Here is a 20624-nt window from a genome sequence, read left to right as displayed (position 1 = left end):
CATTTGAAGTTCTCCACTTGGTAATTCAAAAATAGACATTTCCATTTTTTTCTTTTGAAAAATGATTACCAGTAATCTCACAGGTGAAAAATATCACTTTTTCTGATTTGACCAATCACAACACTGCTTACAAACAACAATGGGGAAAATTAAGATTTTGTATATAGCTCTCCGTCATGTGATATGACATCATAATGCAAGAAAGAATACATAACGTCACGATTTGGCGTACATTTCTGAGCTGTTGATAGGGGACCGCAATGAATTAAATGGGAGAGATTGAGGTGCCTTGTTATATTTTGCTATATAATATAACAAACAGAATATCTAACAGTATCTTCAGTAATACCAAATACATTGTGTGACTATATATATTTATAATATATTGATAATTTTAACTCAAGTGAAATATAATTGGTACTATTACTGAAGACACTGTTAGATATCCTCTATATATATATATAATAAAACCATTGTGGACTTTGGTTTTGGTCTATCCCTGCTTTATAGACCTGGTCGAGCTTTGTTGAATGTTATTCCGGCCAGGTTCATAAACCCTGGGATAGACCTCACCTGAAATCTATCATTGTTATTACACTTGAAGAATATCAGCAAACTACAGCATAGGGGGAATCAATAATTTTGTTTTCTTTAATGAAAGAACTATTCATAAAATATCAGTAAAAAATATTTAAAACTTCATGTTTTAACAAAAATATGCTCATATACTATAACAGCGATTTCAGGGACGTTTATGCATGTTCCTAGTTGCAGATTTATTGATTAAATCAAATTTGCTATGTTTAGCATTTTACCCTTTTTGTTTACCCTTGCCGGAGAATCAGTTGCTTTCAAAGAATAATGCAAATAACCTTTGGGGCTGAGATTTAGATAAACCTTTGTATTGTTCCGATAACAACAGAAACATTTGCAATGTGTCAGTGACACAGGGACAAATGTCATTGTCTACACCAGTGATTTTATTTTTACAAGCACTGTCCAAGTCTTAATTCTTGTTTACACTTGATTTCCTTAGGCCTATCGATACAAATATTTTACTAAATAACTAGAACCCAGTCTGGGTTTAGCCTCCAGTCAGGAACTCTCGTACAAAATATGTGGTTTGTTAATTAACATAGAAGCAGAATATTGTATGATTTACGTCACGACTGAGCAGGATATCAATCGATACATATTTTGCTTATTCATTGACTCAGCTAAAACAGGAGCCTGATTTTATCAGATTCAATCAAGATTTGTATTGTAGATTACGGTCAGGCATAACGTTCGCTACGGTGTCCGGTAATTTAACATTATTAATGAACATTATGCACCATTTGTATATGGTTACGTCACTAGATCGATGCCAATTACGCCTGTCTAGATCCAAGACAGTAATACTTGTACTACACATACACACGTGTTTATACTACACATGCCCCTTGACTGGGCCTCCACCTTGTAAACAATCAATGAATGTAAGCAACTTTGTCAATCATTTGAAAGCGTATGAATTCAATCGTTTCAGAGTTAAACATACGACAGTTTTCAGTAACTGCCTATGTTTCTTTTATCCCATCCTCCAATCAAGGACATTCCCTGTGCTTCCGCGTTGTAGCGGCCTTACCCAGGACGAAAGCTTGCAACCATGTCTGGCCCAACCCACTGCTAGCTTACAATCAGTGGCCATGCTATCACTCGCCGACTGTGTGAAATTGACACTAGTCACGTGATTATTCATTAATTGATAGGACGAATCCACTGGTTGACCTCAGGTCCCGCTGTTCCATCCTAATTCTTCACTCCCCGCTAAAACGAATCATCCCACCATAAATATTGTAGATTTATTTACTTCCCGTTTAAAACACGTGTGCAATATTTAAAATGTTATTTTTGATATAATACTGTACCGTCATTTTTAATGAAAGAAACACCCAATAACGATTTATGGAAATTCCCAAGCGGAATTTCGTTGTGGGTGGTACCTTCAGTAATCAGCACCAATGGCGTCGACCAACAAGGCCGGATTAGCCCATGATTCGTTGTCCACGACAAGTTGATTTCCATAGCCAATCACCAAGAAAAGGGTACCTATTGGACCCAAGTAAGTCGCTGAGTTATCTTATGATTCGCTTCCATCATAGCTCTTACTATTCACACGTTTTTAGTTTTAAATGTGTCATTTCTTGACACGAGACGAAACATTCGGTGGTTTTTCGTGGCTTTTTGCCAAACACAATCGCCGGGGAAAATGTCCATTACGTCTTCGCTATTGTTTCGGTATCGCACACATGTGTGCTTTTAATTTTTGTTCCGTGTTTCTTAAATGAAAAACATAAACACTAGAATATTTTAATGTTAAACAATGTTGTGAAACCTAGTATCTAACAAATATCTAACCAGTTTATTTAGGAAGTGATTTTGTCGTCTACACGGCAAGCTCATTTGTATTCACACCGCTAATGAGTTGTCTATTTATCATTTATTGGTAAGTATTTATTTTCAAGTTCCATTCAAAACGAAACTGAAAACACCATTCTTAATTCAAATATATATTTTTGAATAGCAATAATGGTAAGTTAGGCCTTCGTACAGTAAACAAAACTATCACAACACGTGACTTGCGATTAGGCCTACAACATTTTAGTTTACATTGTGATTCTATTTTGTTCATCATGATCATCATCATCATCATCATCATCTTAAATTGAGTTTCCATGTAAATAGCTCAATAAGTGTTATTTTATTATATATAGATCTAGTATATGCCTATATTGTAGGACTTTGGTAGACTTATATATTATTAAGATTTTTTTCAAATGTTGTCAATTTATGTTTTTAATTTTTGACTGTTTGATTTTCATATGTAACAAAAGCCTATATTATGTTGCAGTTTGAATTTGCATGAAATTTAAAAGAAATGTCGGTCCCAATTGATGTTTGTAATAAAAACAAAAATAACATCAATGACATAATTTATACAGTACATATCTATAAAAAAAAAAGGTGGTTTATCATTGTGATTCAAAGAAAACATTTTGAACGCATATGTTCATTTCTACGCATTTGCTAATTTCTTCGCATTTGTTCATTTCTCGTACAGAATATAATGCCTGATTCATGGAAATTTGTGTCTATGCAAGCTTGTTGCAGTAGTTGCCTTGAGGTTTATTTAGAGCACTTAATCATATCAAAACTTTTAAAAATTGAATTTGATAATTTAATAATAGAATATTTCAGTAGAAGCCTTTGACGTACGTAGACTGTAATTGTGTAATTATTCTACTTTGTTTACTAACAATTATTGTAATTAATAACCCACAAATCAGAATGACACTAATCATGTAGTATCATTAGATTGTTATTATGACGCTGTCTTCAAAAAGGATTTGACAGTTACACTTTGGCAACAGGTAAACATAAAAAGTTAATGCAGAGCAAAGTAAGAAAGAAAAAACTATGAATTTAACATAAAAACAACCAATAAAATTTTATAGATTTCAATTAATTCTTTGCAATTTTTCTTTATTATTCATCATTCTGTTTATTTAAAGTAGCTATTTCATATATGTGACCAGAGACTTATAAAACTATTATAGATCTGTGGTTTAAAGGAGAAATTATGTTTGTGTAGTTTTTCCCCTCACACATGAGTGATCGACAAAGTAATCATGCGAGGGTTACTTCCCCTGATCTGTGCACACCATGATCCTCTCTTCAGCTATCACTATTGACAGAGACGTCGGTATATATATCTGACAAATTGAAATGAAGGGAAGTAACTGATAGATCAGAATGGATGACACAATTCTATTATAGATTTTTACATAAAAACTTATACTACTAATTTACTAAATTTAATTCCTCGTTATTACAAGCAACATGTATCACAAAATGATGATATCAGTAAATGATAGCAATGGGAGAAAGTCTTAATTCAATTCATCCTTTTTTCAGGTTATTAAAACCATGAATTGACCTTAACAAGATTTTACTTGGTACCTGGTTAGGAAGATGTTACAAATTGAGCTAAATAGGACCACTATATATTCTTACCCAAAGAACCAGTCATGCTGAAATTTTATTTCTTCCTCTGTTAAGTATTTATTGTGTTAAGATCTGTAATTCAAACAACTTTAACATTTCTACGTCTTCTTTGACACTTGAAATTGGATACAAAACTGAATACTGTGTAAACAGTTGATGTCAGTAATGCCACTATTTAGTTAATGTTGTGATCGATTGTGTTAGAATGAAGACGTTGAGTAGCCCTGTGGTTGATTGATACATCAATATGGCTTTAATCAGGTTTTTCTCACTGGTTTGGGATGGGGCCTTTTTGTCTCATTTTGGGAAGAAAATTGGTGAATTGGGAAAGAATTTTTCGGGAGTACCGGTAAACTGGAAATTTTGGGAATTTGGCTTTAAAATAAAATGATTCTGATTTGGAATGGAGCCCATTAACGGCCCTAAAAAGGTCCATTAACGGCCCCAAAAATCCCTCAGAAAAAGCCCAGTCAATAATGTGAGGATGGTAAAACTTAGTGGAGTGAAAGATGGTATGAAAAAACATTAAATTTGAAACTACATGGTGTGTATTTGTATTGGGAAAAAAAATAGCAGCTAAGCCTGTGCACGTTCCTCAATTTCCTTCTCATTATATAAATGAACACATTTTCTATGGCAGTATATGTATATATTTTTTTCTATATTTTGTCATTGTAGAAGCCCCTATGATCATGTAGTCAGTACCGTCCAAATGTCCAAGTTCTTACTGTTGCAAGAGGCAGAGTATTGAGTAACCGCTATGGATCAGCAAATTCAGGTTACAGCAATGCAACCATCAGGAGATGGACAGCAACAGCAACAACAGCAGCAGCAGCAACAACAACAACAACAGCAACAACAGCAGCAGCAGCAACAACAACAACAACAACAACAACTTGTGATGCAGGCACAGGGGCTACCTCTTCAATGGCTCCAAGGAAACCAGTTTCCCATACAGGGACAACCACAGGTATGGCATAACAAGCAAATTGGTAAACTTCAGTAACTTGATATGGCGAATGTTCTTCCAAAAACAGGAAAATAGACATGTAAACGAAATTATAATTCTGCCTCAACTTTGATCAAATGAGGGCAAAATATATTTCGATGGAGACCCTGGAAAAAGTACATGAATTATCTGACCAAGTTGTCCAGAAAGGTAAAACGTCTTCAGTTTTATCAATGCCCCCTGCCATGTAAAGTAGGTCAATTCCATGGCCAGGTTATGTCAAATCTAATGAGAACTGACTTGATAACAGAAGGACTTGATTACTGCTAGGTACATCAAAAAGCAATGAACATCTTAAATTTCATAGCACAATGAAATGATATTTCTCAGTGTCAGAAATCTTTGCGTCAACCTGTATAAAACTTTTCCACATTGTCTTTTCAACATGCATTTTTGAAAGTTTTTCTGTCAGCAGTTGACATATTTCGATGGAAGATATAGAGGATATCTAACAGTGTCTTCAGTAATACCAAATATATTTCACGAGTGTGGCTAATATTTTGATATTTTTCACGAGTGCGCAGCAAAATATTAGCCACACGAGTGAAATATATTTGGTATTACTAAAGACACTGTTAGATATTATGTTTATTATAATTTTTATCAACGAAAAACCTACCCCGTATGCTAACTAGGCCTACAGCGATAATTTGTAAACAAAAAAAGTAGTTTCCCCTGTCCAGGTGCTGACATATATGTCGGGCTTTCTGATTGGTCAATTATTTTGGTATTTTCTAATCATTGATTTGATTGGTCAAATCAGCAAAAGTGATATTTTTCACTAGTGAAAAATATAAATATCACTTTTATAGAATGAATAATTTTTGATATTTCACTGGTAAAAATGTAATAAATGACCATTTTACATGAATTTATTTTCTACTTGCTGAACATTACTTGATAGAAAATATTTAGCCTAGTACAAAATACTTCAACACAATTGTGTATTTTATCCCTTTAATAACTTATTTTAAGATGAGAATGTAGACTTGAAATGTACCCTAGAAACATTTGCTGTAATGTTTTGTTAAATCTTTTCATAAACAGATCATACAAATAGGACAGAATCAAATGTTACAAGGACAGCAGATTTTGCTTCAAGCATTCTCCCAAGGTCAGCTGCTCCAAGGTCAACAGCTTCAAGTTCAAGGTCAAAATGGCCAATTTTCACAAGTACCACAGGTATGAAATCATAACTAAAGGGACAATCACTGACCAGCTTTAAAAAAAAAGAACAACATTTTCAGTATTGAAAGTGATGGCTATGGATACACGAGATTATTCCAGTTTTATATCGAAGAGGGCCGCGGTGGCCGAGTGGTTAGGTGTCCCGACACTTTACCACTAGCCCTCCACCTCTGGGTTGCGAGTTCGAAACCTACGTGGGGCAGTTGCCAGGTACTGACTGTAGGCCGGTGGTTTTTCTCCGGGTACTCCGGCTTTCCTCCACCTCCAAAACCTGGCACGTCCTTAAATGACCCTGGCTGTTAATAGGACGTTAAACAAAAACAAACAAACTATATCGAAGATCTGTCTATGTTTTTCAAGTTTTAGTCAAAACTTGCTTTCAATACTGAAGTTTGTTCGTTTGTTTGCTGGGTTGATCCCCCTGTGAACAGCCAGAGTCATTTTGAGGCAGAATCTCCTTGTAGTAGTTAGTGAATACCTCACTAAACATCATAAGGGAGGGCTGTCACATGTCATCAAGAGCAATTAGGGTAAAGTGTCTTACCCAAGGACACAACCATGATATCACAGACCAGCCAATTTTCAGATTCCCGAGAAATATAAATTATGGGTTGGAATCGTCAAACCATGCACCTCAGGTGGCCTCCACTCAAAGCTGACGAGCTATCATGGCCCCGGGGGCGTTGATAGTGAATAGGATCAATTTTAATTTTATAATAGTACATATGTTTTGTGATTTATGTGAGAGAGAATCAATTTTTTTAGTAGTTTCAATAATATCTTATAAAAATGTCATCTCTGAAGTTCCTTCATGAAAAAAAGTTACTCCATGTCAAAATATTCTCTACAATTTATACATGTCATGGTTTGCTGTGCATTATTACGTTACCGTGTAAATATCTTTATAGTTTCAGCTGCTGGCTCCTGGTGGACAACAAATCCAAAATTCTTTACAAGCCCAACAACAGGTAAGGACTGCCAAGTCTGTTTGAGAGCCCATGGAGACGTGATACACATTATATGGTTAATTCCATCTGCTTTACTTTGCCAGAGCCTTTTTTTCAGAAGAAAATCTATGTACAATGTATTGTCATAAGTAGGAAATTTTCCACCTTTTACATGTAATTTCACAGTTAAAATCGCATTGGCAACTGTGAATGGGACTCTTGATTTTAAAACTCTAACAGTTTTGATATTTAGTAAAATTGACTGAAAACTTGAGTTAGTGTACTACAGTGGTTTCAAAGATAACAATAAATTCTGGAGGTAAAATTATGTTTTCCTGGATAAACTGTTTATTAATCTTTTCTTAACTAGATATTTCAACAAGCTGCTGGTCAAGGTACTGGTCAGATAATGGCATTTCAAGGTCAGCCAGGGCAGATTATAGGTCAGCAGCAGTTTGGAGGTCAACTGGTGCAGACTCAGGATGGACAAACCATACTGTACCAGCCTCAGCAACAGCAGATTCTGCAGGCAGGGGCAGACGACTCCGCCAATAATCAACTACAACTTTCGCAAGTACAACAACAGTCCCAAGGTTAGTCTCCTATAGAAACTTGTATATGAGTATACAAATATCATGTATGTAAATTTCTTGAAAGATACTTTAGCAGATGGGTAAAAAATGAATCGGCATATTTTTCAAAAGTGAAAAAAAAACAACAACACAATCATGACTTGTGTTTATGTGTACACAGGACCAAGTGTTTATGCATACAAAACATGAACTCATAAACACATGATCCTGTGTACCCATGAAATGTAGCCTGTATTGTTAAATCATCTGTGTTCTTGCACTAAATGGTAAAATAATTTTTCAGCCACCACCCCCTCCGTCCAATCTGTCTCACCTCAGGCAGCTAATCTTCAACAAATGCTGCAGGCGGGGATCATACAGGGTAACGGTCAGATTATTCAGGGGGGAATCCCACAGATGGCACAGCTACAGCAGAATGGGGCCACACAGCTAGTACAGAACTCAATACCACAGAGTAGTTCGCCTCAGATGCTGCAGGCTGGTGGAATGCCACAGGCCAGTGCCGCACAAATCTTACAGACAGCACTACAGCAAAACAGCATAGGTGGTCAGATGTTACAGTCTGGGGGACAGGTGTTACAGACGGGAATGCCACAAACCACATCGCCAAGTGGCATACAGCAGTCGTCAGGGGAGACCAACAGCCAGGAAGCCACAGTGGCACAGATGTTACAGCAAGGCTTACAGCAAACCAACGGACAGATTGTACAGACGACGAACGGAACAACAGTGCCACAAGTCCTACAAGGCCTACAGGCCCGTGGCATGCTGCAGATGGGTGCTAACAGTAACCAGCAGATCATGGTATGTGACAGAGTTCATTTCTTGTTGGTCAGAGTCGTGACTAACTATCAGCTGGGTGCATACAGGCTTGAAAAGACCTAGAATTTTGCTTTCCAGTCTTAAAGGGGCATTTGAATAAAATTTAGGTCATCAAAATGGAACTTAATGGAAAATAAGTATTTTTTCCAAGTAGTAAAAGTTATAATAATTACATTAGTACGTCAGTTTTACTCGCAAGATAAACCAAAGTCCTTCAAGTATTAAGTCCTAAAAATCCTTAATTCGCCCAGAAGTATTACTAATTACCGCATAGACAGATGGTATCTGTGTACAATTCGTCATTGTTCAGTACATTTCGGCTTTAATTTCATTACGTGTAGGCACAAACACTCATATAATCCTTGATCGGACATATATTTCATCAGTAGAAATTTAGCATGTTTCTGCTGTCCGAACGAAGGAATGCCCCTTTAAAAAAGCCTTGATTTTACTTGAAAGGCCTTGAATCTTGGCTTGCATTAAAAAGTCCTTGAATACAAAGAAACTTACTTTCAGTCCAAATTGGAAGAGAAACCCTTTGTTCTAATCTGGGGTATACATGTGCAGACAGGGGAATTGCATTTTGTGTTTCATATGATATTCCTCAAGAAAATAGGTGAATCAGTGCTGATATCAAACATGAAAAGTGTGTAGCTTTAGGCAAAATAAAAATATCCTTAATTCTGCATGAATAGGTCCATGAAATACTTAGTAAGGTCATTGAAAATTCTAGAAATGGCTTCGACTTTGGTTTGACCAATCTGTATGCACCCTGATTATTATTAATTTTTTTTGAATTTTCACAATTTAGCGAAAGTTTTTAATAGCGTTATGTAATACACAGTATTGACAAGTTCCTCTTTGGTGTGGCAGGTTTTGAATGGGAATACACTACAACGGATGCCTATACAAACACAACAAGTTGCCTCTGATGAAGAGCCACTGTACGTCAATGCTAAACAATACAACCGCATCCTCAAACGGAGACAGGCTCGAGCCAAGTTAGAGGCTAGTGGCAAAATCCCTAAACAGCGACGGGTGAGTAGAGTTTGATCCAGATTTTTAAATTTTGATAAACTCTAATTATTGTTTTACCGAAAAAGTTGATTTCTCAAGGCTGATATCATTGCTGTAAATAAACAGATGTGTGTAAAGATAATTTGAAATGTTAATCTGTCAAAATATGTTTTATAAAAGTTTTATACTACTGTATTTTATGTTTATTGTTCAGACATGAAGAATATTGTGTGTTATCATGTAAATTGAATTTTTCATACTGTGCCAGTACTATAGTCTTGTTTCAAGAACAGATATCAAATGAGCAAAATTTTCCAAAAATCTTTGCTGCAGAAATATCTACATGAATCTCGACACAAACATGCCATGAACAGGAGTCGCGGTGATGGTGGTCGCTTCTATTCTCTGATAAAACAAGAACCTGATGATTCGCAGGAATTTAAACAAGAACCTGTGGTGAGTAAATTATATTATACTGCTGTAAAAGTGAAGTTTGTTACAGACTTGCTACTGTAGTAAAGTTTGTGACAGACTCGCTACTAAAGTAAAGTTTGTTACGGACTCACTACTGTAGTAAAGTTTGTTACAGACTCGCTACTATAGTAAAGTTTGTTACAGGCTCGCTACTGTAGTAAAGTTTGTTACAGACTCGCTACTATAGTAAAGTTTGTTATAGACTCGCTACTGTAGTAAAGTTTGTTACAGACTCGCTACTATAGTAAAGTTTGTTACAGACTCGCTACTGTAGGAAACTTTGTTACAGACTCGCTACTATAGTAAAGTTTGTTACAGACTCACTACTGTAGTAAAATTGTTACAGACTCGCTATTGTAGTTAAGTTTGTTACAGACTCGCTACTGTAGTAAAGTTTGTTACAGACTCGCTACTGTAGTAAAGTTTGTTACAGACTCGTTACTGTAGTAAAGTTTGTTACAGACTCGCTACTGTAGTAAAGTTTGTTACAGACTCGCTACTGTAGTCAAGTTTGTTACAGACTCGTTACTATAGTAAAGTTTGTTACAGACTCACTACTGTAGTAAAGTTTGTTACAGACTCGCTACTGTAGTAAAGTTTGTTACAGACTCGCTACTGTAGTAAAGTTTGTTACAGACTCGCTACTGTAGTAAAGTTTGTTACAGACTCGCTACTGTAGTAAAGTTTGTTACAGACTCGCTACTGTAGTAAAGTTTGTTACAGACTCGCTACTATAGTAAAGTTTGTTACAGACTCGCTACTGTAGTAAAGTTTGTTACAGACTCGCTACTGTAGTAAAGTTTGTTACAGACTCGCTACTGTAGTAAAGTTTGTTACAGACTCGCTACTATAGTAAAGTTTGTTACAGACTCGCTACTGTAGTAAAGTTTGTTACAGACTCGCTACTGTAGTAAAGTTTGTGACAGACTCGCTACTGTAGTAAAGTTTGTTACAGACTCGCTACTGTAGTAAAGTTTGTGACAGACTCGCTACTATAGTAAAGTTTGTTACAGACTCGCTACTATAGTAAAGTTTGTTACAGACTCGCTACTGTAGTAAAGTTTGTTACAGACTCGCTACTGTAGTAAAGTTTGTTACAGACTCGCTACTGTAGTAAAGTTTGTGACAGACTCGCTACTGTAGTAAAGTTTGTGACAGACTCGCTACTATAGTAAAGTTTGTGACAGACTCGCTACTATAGTAAAGTTTGTGACAGACTCGCTACTATAGTAAAGTTTGTTACAGACTCGCTACTGTAGTAAAGTTTGTTACAGACTCGCTACTGTAGTAAAGTTTGTTACAGACTCGCTACTGTAGTAAAGTTTGTTACAGACTCTCTACTATAGTAAAAGTTTGTGACAGACTCGCTACTATAGTAAAGTTTGTTACAGACTCGCTACTGTAGTAAAGTTTGTGACAGACTCGCTACTATAGTAAAGTTTGTTACAGACTCGCTACTGTAGTAAAGTTTGTGACAGACTCGCTACTGTAGTAAAGTTTGTGACAGACTCGCTACTATAGTAAAGTTTGTTACAGACTCGCTACTGTAGTAAAGTTTGTGACAGACTCGCTACTATAGTAAAGTTTGTTACAGACTCGCTACTGTAGTAAAGTTTGTTACAGACTCGTTACTGTAGTAAAGTTTGTTACAGGCTCTCTACTATAGGGGGGGTAAAGTTTGTTACAGACTCGCTACTATAGTAAAGTTTGTTACAGACTCGCTACTATAGTAAAGTTTGTTACAGACTCTCTACTATAGGGGGGTAAAGTTTGTTACAGACTCGTTACTATAGTAAAGTTTGTTACAGACTCGCTACTGTAGTAAAGTTTGTTAGACTCGCTACTGTAGTAAAGTTTGTTACAGACTCGCTACTGTAGTAAAGTTTGTTACAGACTCGTTACTGTAGTAAAGTTTGTTACAGGCTCTCTACTATAGGGGGGGGTAAAGTTTGTTACAGACATGCTACTGTAGTAAACTTTGTTATAGACTCGCTACTGTACTAAAGTTTGTTACAGACTCGCTACTGTAGTCAAGTTTGTTACAGACTCGCTACTGTAGGAAACTTTGTTACAGACTCGCTATACTGTAGTCAAGTTTGTTAACCGACTCGCTACTGTAGTCAAGTTTGTTACAGACTCGCTACTGTAGTCAAGTTTGTTACAGACTCGCTACTGTAGTCAAGTTTGTTACCGACTGTCTACTATAGTAAAGTTTGTTACAGACTTGCTACTCCAAGTGCATTTATGTAAACTTAAAAGATGTAAAGATCAAAAGACTTCACAGCTGGATTTGAGGAACTTTATCAACATTTTTGAGAACTGAATACTAGGCTTTCAGGCATTTTGCTATTTTGTGTGGGGACCCTGTCCTAAAATTGAGAAAGTTTGTTTGCATTTTTCTTAAAGTTTTAAGGGAAAAAAACAAAAAAAACAACATCATAGTTGTCATGCATCGTCATAATCTACAATAGTAAGTATGCAATGATACTTTGTTGGGAGCCTCAGCTGTACTTTTTGATCAACTTTGGGAAAATACAGAGCTGATTTTCAATCATGAATGACCACTCACACTTGATCCAGTCCCTAGACACCAGCCGAAATCCCTGGCTTGTATCTATTTAACTTTGGACCGTTTAATCAAATGCTTGAATACTGATGTATGATAAATTTTGTATGATAAATTTAATTATTTAGAGCTAATCTTTAAGTCCTTGTGCCGAGTATATTTACTAGTATTTCACATGAAGCGTCTTTCTCTTCCACTGTAGGACTATCCTGATGATGCACATGATATGGCAGATTTCCTCGGGCTACGGACAAATCATCACCGACCAGTGGCAATCGCAGCGAAACAAGGACCCTGATCAAATGAGCCATTACACTTAAAAAATTAAAAACTAACACTAGCTATAGGTGTGCTTAGCAATCAACTGGCTGGACCAGTTGACCATACTAGTCCAAAACACTTGCTCACCATTAGGCTGGCTGGACCGGTCAAGGATCAGACCCAGAAAACCTGGTTTCGTGAATGGTACAGAGAGACAAGTTGGCTTTCCTTATGTATGGCTGTACCAGTACGACTGGTTTGTTCTATTAAAAGAACATGAAAAGCTGTGGTACCAGCTCACCAACCTGTGCAATGGCCATATAGCATACATAGTACTTAGGTGTGACCAGTCTTAAGGAAAGGAGGCCTTCAAGTATTGTTATGATGACCATTGGATATTGATCACTGAAAGAAACACCAAGCAATTAATTTATTAATTGGACAATTTGCTGAAGTAATAAATGTGATTGGTCGCTATTTGGAACTGGATTTCAGTATTTACAGAATACTTTTCGTACGCTGGTTGACATCACAAAGAAGAGACAGGGTCGTGTACTGTGGAAATTGTCAGTAACCAAGTTATGTCTTCGCACAGTTCAGATCGGTCCCGTCAGGGGCACTCACACAAAAAGTCTCGTATTCATGAATTATTCATTTATCATATCCAGTCATCTGATTGGTTCTGTAGAAAATGCCTACAGAAAATCTTACCAATCAGAAACATTGTTCTGTATGTTCTGTGGTTTGTTTGACAAGATGGCAGATAGCAAAGAATGCCGACACATGGGTGCAGCCATCTTGGTGTTGTACTGTTTCTATTTTCCAGGCAAAGAAATAGGAAGCATTTTTTGGGTTGATAATATATGAATATTCATGTCAAATTGAAGGTTTCCAAGCCAGTGCTTCCATGGGTCAAACAAGTGAAAGGTGTAGAAGACTCTGTGGGGACCGACAGTGTTGAAAACTCTTCAGGTGAATGTCCGACATTTACCGTTAAACAACATTACTGACTGCATTTATTGAGAAACAATATGTGTGGATGTTATCACTATGCAACACTGATGCATACATGCAATTGAGATAGTGTTGGAAATGATAGAATAGATTTAAAACATTTTTAAGAGGAAATGTCATTCATATTTCTGACATTGATGTTTTTGCTGGACAATGCAGACGCCTGCATGCCTTGTTTATGAAGTACTATTGTGAAGTGTTATTAGAGCTTTTCATGATCGTTTAAAGTATCAATTGTTGACCTGTGCATTTAAAAATGATTTATTATAAAATAATCCAGTCCATGAAAAAGCAAAAAGCAGATACATGATTTTTTTTTCTAATAAAATATCTGCAATGCTGACCAGATATAATCATTTGAATAGACTGGCAATTTGCCTTTACATGTATGAAAGTGTTCAGTATTAAAACTGAATTCAGTATTTTGGAAATATTTTCCCCAATGTATGCCTATGTTAAATTTTACAAAACCAGCTACATTATGTATTTCAGTATTCCAGGAACCGGGATACTTTCACCCGTGCCGTTATCATACACTGCCATGTTCTATAATAAAGAAAAGGAATTTCTCCAAATAATGAGCAAATAAGATATTACAGATTTAGATACATACCTGATTTTAAGATGAAATTTTGTACACAAAACTGTACAGTCATCATTGTTATTGTGTATAACACGGTAATCTTCTATACTGGTAAGATTTATTGGTTTTTTCCCCAAAAGGGACTTACATTTTTAGACGAAAGTCTATCTGAAGACATATGTTTTAATAGTTAAATTTTGAGAAAAGCAAAAAACAAAATTTACAAACTATTTTCTTGTATAGCATAATAGGAAGTACAGTCTCCGAAATGAAGATTTTGATCTGGATAAATTATGCTGTTAAAATGTTGAAAGGAGAAATTTCCTACACATTTTTAAAGTATGTACATACAAGAATTTAATGACTGACTATACATATTTTACTGTAATTGTATAAATTACTTTTGCCTTCAATAATTTTAACTGATGTCCTAAAATGAACCCAAAAGCATTTTTACATTGAAAAGTTTTAAACATTTTTATCTTTTTGTGGAAGCTAGCTCTGAAGTCTTCATTGACAAATCTGACATTCTAACAAATCTGACATCTTAGATTTACGACATTTAACGTGATAATTCGTAATTTTACTTTTAAACTGCAACAAAATTTTGCAGGCCATTTAAAGCAATATTTTTAACGGTAGAGCAAAAATTTTAAAATAAATACATAAATATTTAATATAAAGATTTTGAGGCCTGACTCAAAGTGAAGTGAGGCAAGGGAGGTAAGTCTTGTTTTAGAACCTATTTTATATCGAGAAAAGTCAAAAAGTGGTTTTAAAAGTCAAACACTATGTTTGCATTATTTTGTATATGTGTATGAAAGTATGTAAACATATATGTATATAATGATCATAATTTGTGATATTTATTTTAATGTACATGTAATTTGTAACTTTTGTGAAATGTCTTTTTCACTCTTCTGAAATCCATTACGTACTGAGGTTTAGTGCTCAATTGTGAGATCTTCTGTAAAATCTATCATAGCTGTATTACTACAGATTGTGATTGGTTACTTAAAAACGAGAACATATCATCTTCAAAGACTGTTGGGAATGAAAGATTGGTAATAAATAGTTTATCTTTCTTGTGGTAAGTTTCAACTCTTTGGCAATAGGAAAATGCTTTCAAAAATTTTATAGGAAAATCTTAATCCTGAGAAATTAAATAGATCTATTTTAATTTCTCAGTATTATGATTTTCCTATAAAATTTGTCAGGAATTTTTGAAAGCATTTTCCTAGATATACAAAAAAAAATGTACATTTAAAAATGAAGAATGTATAATCATGCCCTTTCTCTCTGATCTGAATAGGTACTGTATATTTGTTAAATTTCACGTGGCTAATATTTTGCGGTTGTCAGAGTCGAAAGTACTGTAAACATATATATTTATGTGGTAATCTTATTTTAGCCTTTTTGCGCCAGAAATCATGATTGCGCTAAATGCACTTTCTATATCACGTTTCTATATCAAATGATTTTGATGCACCAATTCATCAATGTGGTACTCTGTTAGGAAATTCGCTGAGATTAGAGTACACCAAGTAATGTAGTTTACAGTAGTCGGACGGCGGAGGGTATTTATTTTCGTACAGCACACCTTGTAAACATTCTGCGTTTAACACTTATATACAGTTGTGTGTATACTGTATATAGATATTCATGGAGTGTTTATTTTTGTGCTATACTTAATGACTGCAAATGTGTGTGGAGCAAAATGCAACTCCCTGCGAATAATACGATACCCTGGTCCCAACTTTACAGTAATTCAATCTTTTATGAATGAATGGTGTTTGTTTCCACAACTATCTATAGATGAAAATTTCCATGCCCGGTGAAAATTCAAAAGAGTTCGTATAATCTTATCTTTATTGCCTTTATGCTTTCACTTATAAATGAAGCTCAATTTCTGTTAAATGAATATTGTAATTATAGTACTTAGTAATCGCTAATTAGTGGCTATGATTTAGGCAATCCATTTTATGGAAATTTTGCTATGTACTTAAAACTTCGCAAGTGAGAAAATGCTGCCAATTATAAGATCACTGTATCGTTATAGGGTAAGGTATTTTGACATACCGTAACTGCAAACCATCATGAATGTTTCAAGGTGTATTTTTCTACCTTAAATATACCCTTATTCAGCCCTTAATGGGGTCAGTGATAGGCTTAGGACTAATCTGGTGTAGGATTTAGTCATGTGACTCTAGGATTAACCTTAGGTCATGTGACTGAATCACATCTGTAATAATGTTAATGCTGCTGTGTTGTTATGAGAGCACTCAATTGTTTCGTTCGTGTAAAATATACTGTACAAAAAATTTTTAGTCATGAATATGATTTTAAGGTTTTTGCTTTAATTTCATTGCCATGAATATGAGATGAGAAATAGAATCTTGCACTCCTTTCTGTGTCACATTTAATTTATTGAACTTATTCAGTAAATGTATTATGACATGGATCGGTTTAAGATCCTCAATATTTTAAATGTACGCCTCACCTTCAGACAATGTTGACTACCATTGTTGATTTTGTACTACACTTGGATCATCAGATCGTAGTTGTGTTGATGGGGTCAGGCCTAAGATTCTCAGAGAACTGGGCACATTTTTAGCTTAAAAAATCTGGATTCTCAGTACTTTTATCTTTATAAAAATGTACAGCCTTTTTCAGAGTTTAATGTTAAGCAAGGTTTTTAATTTTTCCTATAACAAGTTTCAAACATTCATGTTTCTGCTTATAAGTCTATTTTTGCCATTATTTATGAAATGTATTCGTCAGTGATGTTCGCCTTGGAATATGAAACATAATATTTTGTATTTCACAAAAAGATCAAAGAAATGTATTGTTTGCTTGTTTACAGTATTGATGTTGTCTTTGTTTTGTCATAGTAAACAAAACTGTTGTTTTTGTATTTATTTTTATGTTATGAGGTGTAATTTTTATACAGTATCTTGATCCTTTATATTTACATAAGTAAATATAAGAATGTTTTATACTTAATCACAACTTTTAAATGACACTAAATTTTATTTTGTCATGTCTGTTTAATTCAAGTACATATTGGACATGTTCATGTCTGACATTGGAGTCTCAATGCAAAGCACTACATGCAAATATTTGCCATCATCTCTGTCAAAACCATTGGTTGTCTTTTTATTTCTCTTTTTTTCTTCTTTTTTTTTCATAATTGTTATTGTTATTTTTTTTTCAAATATGATAGATCTTATGACAGCTTTTGAATAGGTAACAGGAAACTTAATCTTGATTCAGATCTTATTCTTTAATTTAAGTGTATTGATTCCCATTTTCACTAGACACAAACCAAGCGATGAATTTCGTTACTGTCTGTGAGCAGGTCATTAATGCCCCACATGTTATATGCCTTTCACTAGCCAGCAAGCCTTACCTGTCATAGGCCTAAGTGAAACTAACAAGATGAATAAGGGCTCCATATATCATGGGGTTATCAAAACAGGTTCCCCAAAATCAGGAGAATACCCTTTTTTTAATCAATACGATCAGGGCATTGAGTCTGAAAAAAAACCCCGACTAAATTGGAAAAGATGGCAAGTATGGTGAACACATATTTCAAATCATTGAATGAGTTTGAATATGTGATAATTCACCAAAATGTCTGATAGTGTGAGAGGCTCGTTTTTGGTGATTAAGACCATATAAACTACAAACTTAATGAAATATACAGTACAGTACTTAAAGATGTCACATCACTATGATAACATTTTTATCATCATTCAAGTTTTTCCTAATATTTTCAGAATCTCAGCCAAGTTCATCTTTGCTCACCTTATTAAGTGCAAATTCACCATTTTTATCCAGAAATGTAGAAAACATCTAATGATGACGATTATTGTATGTTACAATCGCTAATATATCACTTAAAACATAAGTGTGTGAAAAAAAGTCTTAATTTATCTGGATCCTATCAGCAATTACTTGCCAATGTATATTTACCAACCAGACTATGCATTTCCCTCTTTTCTGATATAATGGAGGCTTTGATATTTGGGAAACAAATAGTATTTTGTCCCTCCAAATTGTATCTAACCCCTGTGTCCTCATGTTCAGTACAAGCCCCTGTGTTAGAAATTCAGATTTCATTATTAAATAATGTTTGTTATTTTTGCAACCATAATTGTGTTTACAACTCAAACCATGAAAATGTTTATCATTTATGGAAAATCATGATAAAATTTATCATGGTATATGTTACAGAGTGAATTTGTCAATTTAAAGCTGATAATTGTAATCCAATTCGCCATTTATCAGATCAGAATTTAAAACAAAAAAGTGAAAATTATATTTTTACAATTTTAAATCTGATAATTCTAATGTTTGATGCAAAGTATCCTCACAATTACATGCAATGGTACATGTAAGGGAGAAGATCAAATTCATGAAGTCCTGATAATTAAGATGAATTTAGGGAAAAGGACATGCACCAACACTCCTGTAGTCCTTCCATACAAAATCTTAGTTTACTGAATGAGGAAGGGGAGGCAACTGTTGTTCGCTTCCTTCAAATAAAGTGAGTGAGGGAGGAGTCAATTCAGGCATTCAATGTACCGGAGTACTTTTTATATACAACCTTTGGAAACCTTTGATACTTTATTGCATTTTACATTCAAAGAACCTTACATCAATTGTGAACTTAACGGTACAGTGCTGGTATTCGAGTGGTATAAAACTGAGAATAGATCAGGGTATTATGTGACTTCGCAGATCTGGACATCAAAGGTCTAGATTATCGTGATATATTAATGTTTCCAATAGCGAGAAGTATGTATGTGAAAGGAAGAACCAGAAATTTTTATGACTGAAAACTGTTTAATATAATGAATGAAAGAAATTCTTAGTGTTAGAAACTGTTGTCAATATTTTATTTTGTACATTTAAACTTTTTAAATTTATTTTATATTTTTACCTGAATAAAAGGTGATGTTTTGTTATAACGCTGTAATAGATGATGACACTAAAATGAAGCTGTGTTTTGTTATTTTTAGCTAACAATGCATGAAGTGCTGGTGAACTTATGCTATCATGAAGGATCCATCAACATGTCGGTCAACTTTTATGTTCATCCAGAAAACTTTTAGCAAATGAGTACTACTATTTGGCTAAGAGGTACCTGGGATATTATACAGTTCCAGAAAACCTCAGGTCCTGATAATTTACCAAGGTACTAAGGTACCTGTTATAAAGGTTCCTCATATAAACGACCTTGACTTGTAAGGAAGAGTTATTTCTTCCTCAGAATCGTCTCAATGACCTAGTGAACTGATACTTGACCTGTGGTACTTGAGAGGGAGTCTTATGAAGTTTTCTCATATAAACGACCTTGACCTGTTAGAAACCTCTATGACCTGTTAGAAATCTTCATTTCTTCCTAAGAATCTTCTCAATGACCCAGGGTACTGATATTTGGCCTGTTGTACTTGAGATGGAGTGTTATAAAGTTTCCTCATATAAACGACCTTGACCAGTAAGATATTTTCCTTAGAAACTTCTCAATGACCAAGGGTACCGATATTCGGCATGTGGTACTTGAGATGGAGTGTTATAAAGTTTCCTCATATCAACAACCTTGACCTGTTAGAAACCTTTATGATCTGTTAGAAAGAAACATTTGTTTCTTCCTAAGAATCTTCTCAATGACCCTGTCTACTGATATTTGGCCTGTAGTACTTTGGATGGAGTGTTATAAAGTTTACTAATGTTAATGTCCTTGGCCTATTTTCAAGGCCACAGGGGTCAATATTATAATAAAACCTTCAAGAATCCTCTTGAGTTTCATAAGACAGGAGAAACTGATATTGACTTGTGGGTATCTTGGACAGAGTGCATTCAACTTTTGCCACATAATGTTAACCGTATGAGAAAGGGCTTTGATATTTTAAAAGTTGTTTGATCTTGTGACAAGATATTTCCATTGGTAGTACATTTACAGACCTGCTGACCTTGATCGTGACCTTTGACCTACTTTCAAAAAACTGATTCTGAATTTAAACCCACTGTGCGAGCTATCGTCTTCTGACAACTCTTGTTTTAAAGAATATTTTCAAGTTTACGGAGACTCAAAGCA

At 34.9% G+C, this 20624-nt stretch overlaps 1 protein-coding gene across 1 annotated transcript; it reads left to right on the top strand.

Annotated features, from left to right (window-relative positions):
* The first annotated feature begins 1933 nt into the window (after positions 1-1933).
* LOC117336222 (nuclear transcription factor Y subunit alpha-like) lies at positions 1934-19524 on the top strand. The gene is made up of 9 exons (XM_033896680.1): positions 1934-2104; positions 4726-5017; positions 6104-6238; positions 7153-7212; positions 7562-7784; positions 8068-8588; positions 9480-9644; positions 9957-10079; positions 12866-19524. Exons 2-9 carry the CDS (start codon positions 4808-4810, stop codon positions 12959-12961), a joined length of 1533 nt encoding a protein of 510 aa, XP_033752571.1. The 5' UTR covers positions 1934-2104; positions 4726-4807; the 3' UTR covers positions 12962-19524.
* Positions 19525-20624: the final 1100 nt, after the last annotated feature.

This window comes from Pecten maximus, chromosome 10 (assembly GCF_902652985.1).
Source record: "Pecten maximus chromosome 10, xPecMax1.1, whole genome shotgun sequence".
Lineage (NCBI taxonomy): Eukaryota > Metazoa > Mollusca > Bivalvia > Pectinida > Pectinidae > Pecten > Pecten maximus.
This window is presented reverse-complemented; position numbering and strand designations above follow the sequence as displayed.

Coding starts and splice junctions, on each gene's coding strand:
- LOC117336222 (XM_033896680.1), top strand. CDS start 4,808: ATGGATCAGCAAATTCAGGTTACAGCAATGCAACCATCAGGAGATGGA. Junction 7,213..7,561: donor CTTTACAAGCCCAACAACAG/GTAAGGACTGCC, acceptor TTTCTTAACTAG/ATATTTCAACAAGCTGCTGG. Junction 8,589..9,479: donor ACAGTAACCAGCAGATCATG/GTATGTGACAGA, acceptor TTGGTGTGGCAG/GTTTTGAATGGGAATACACT.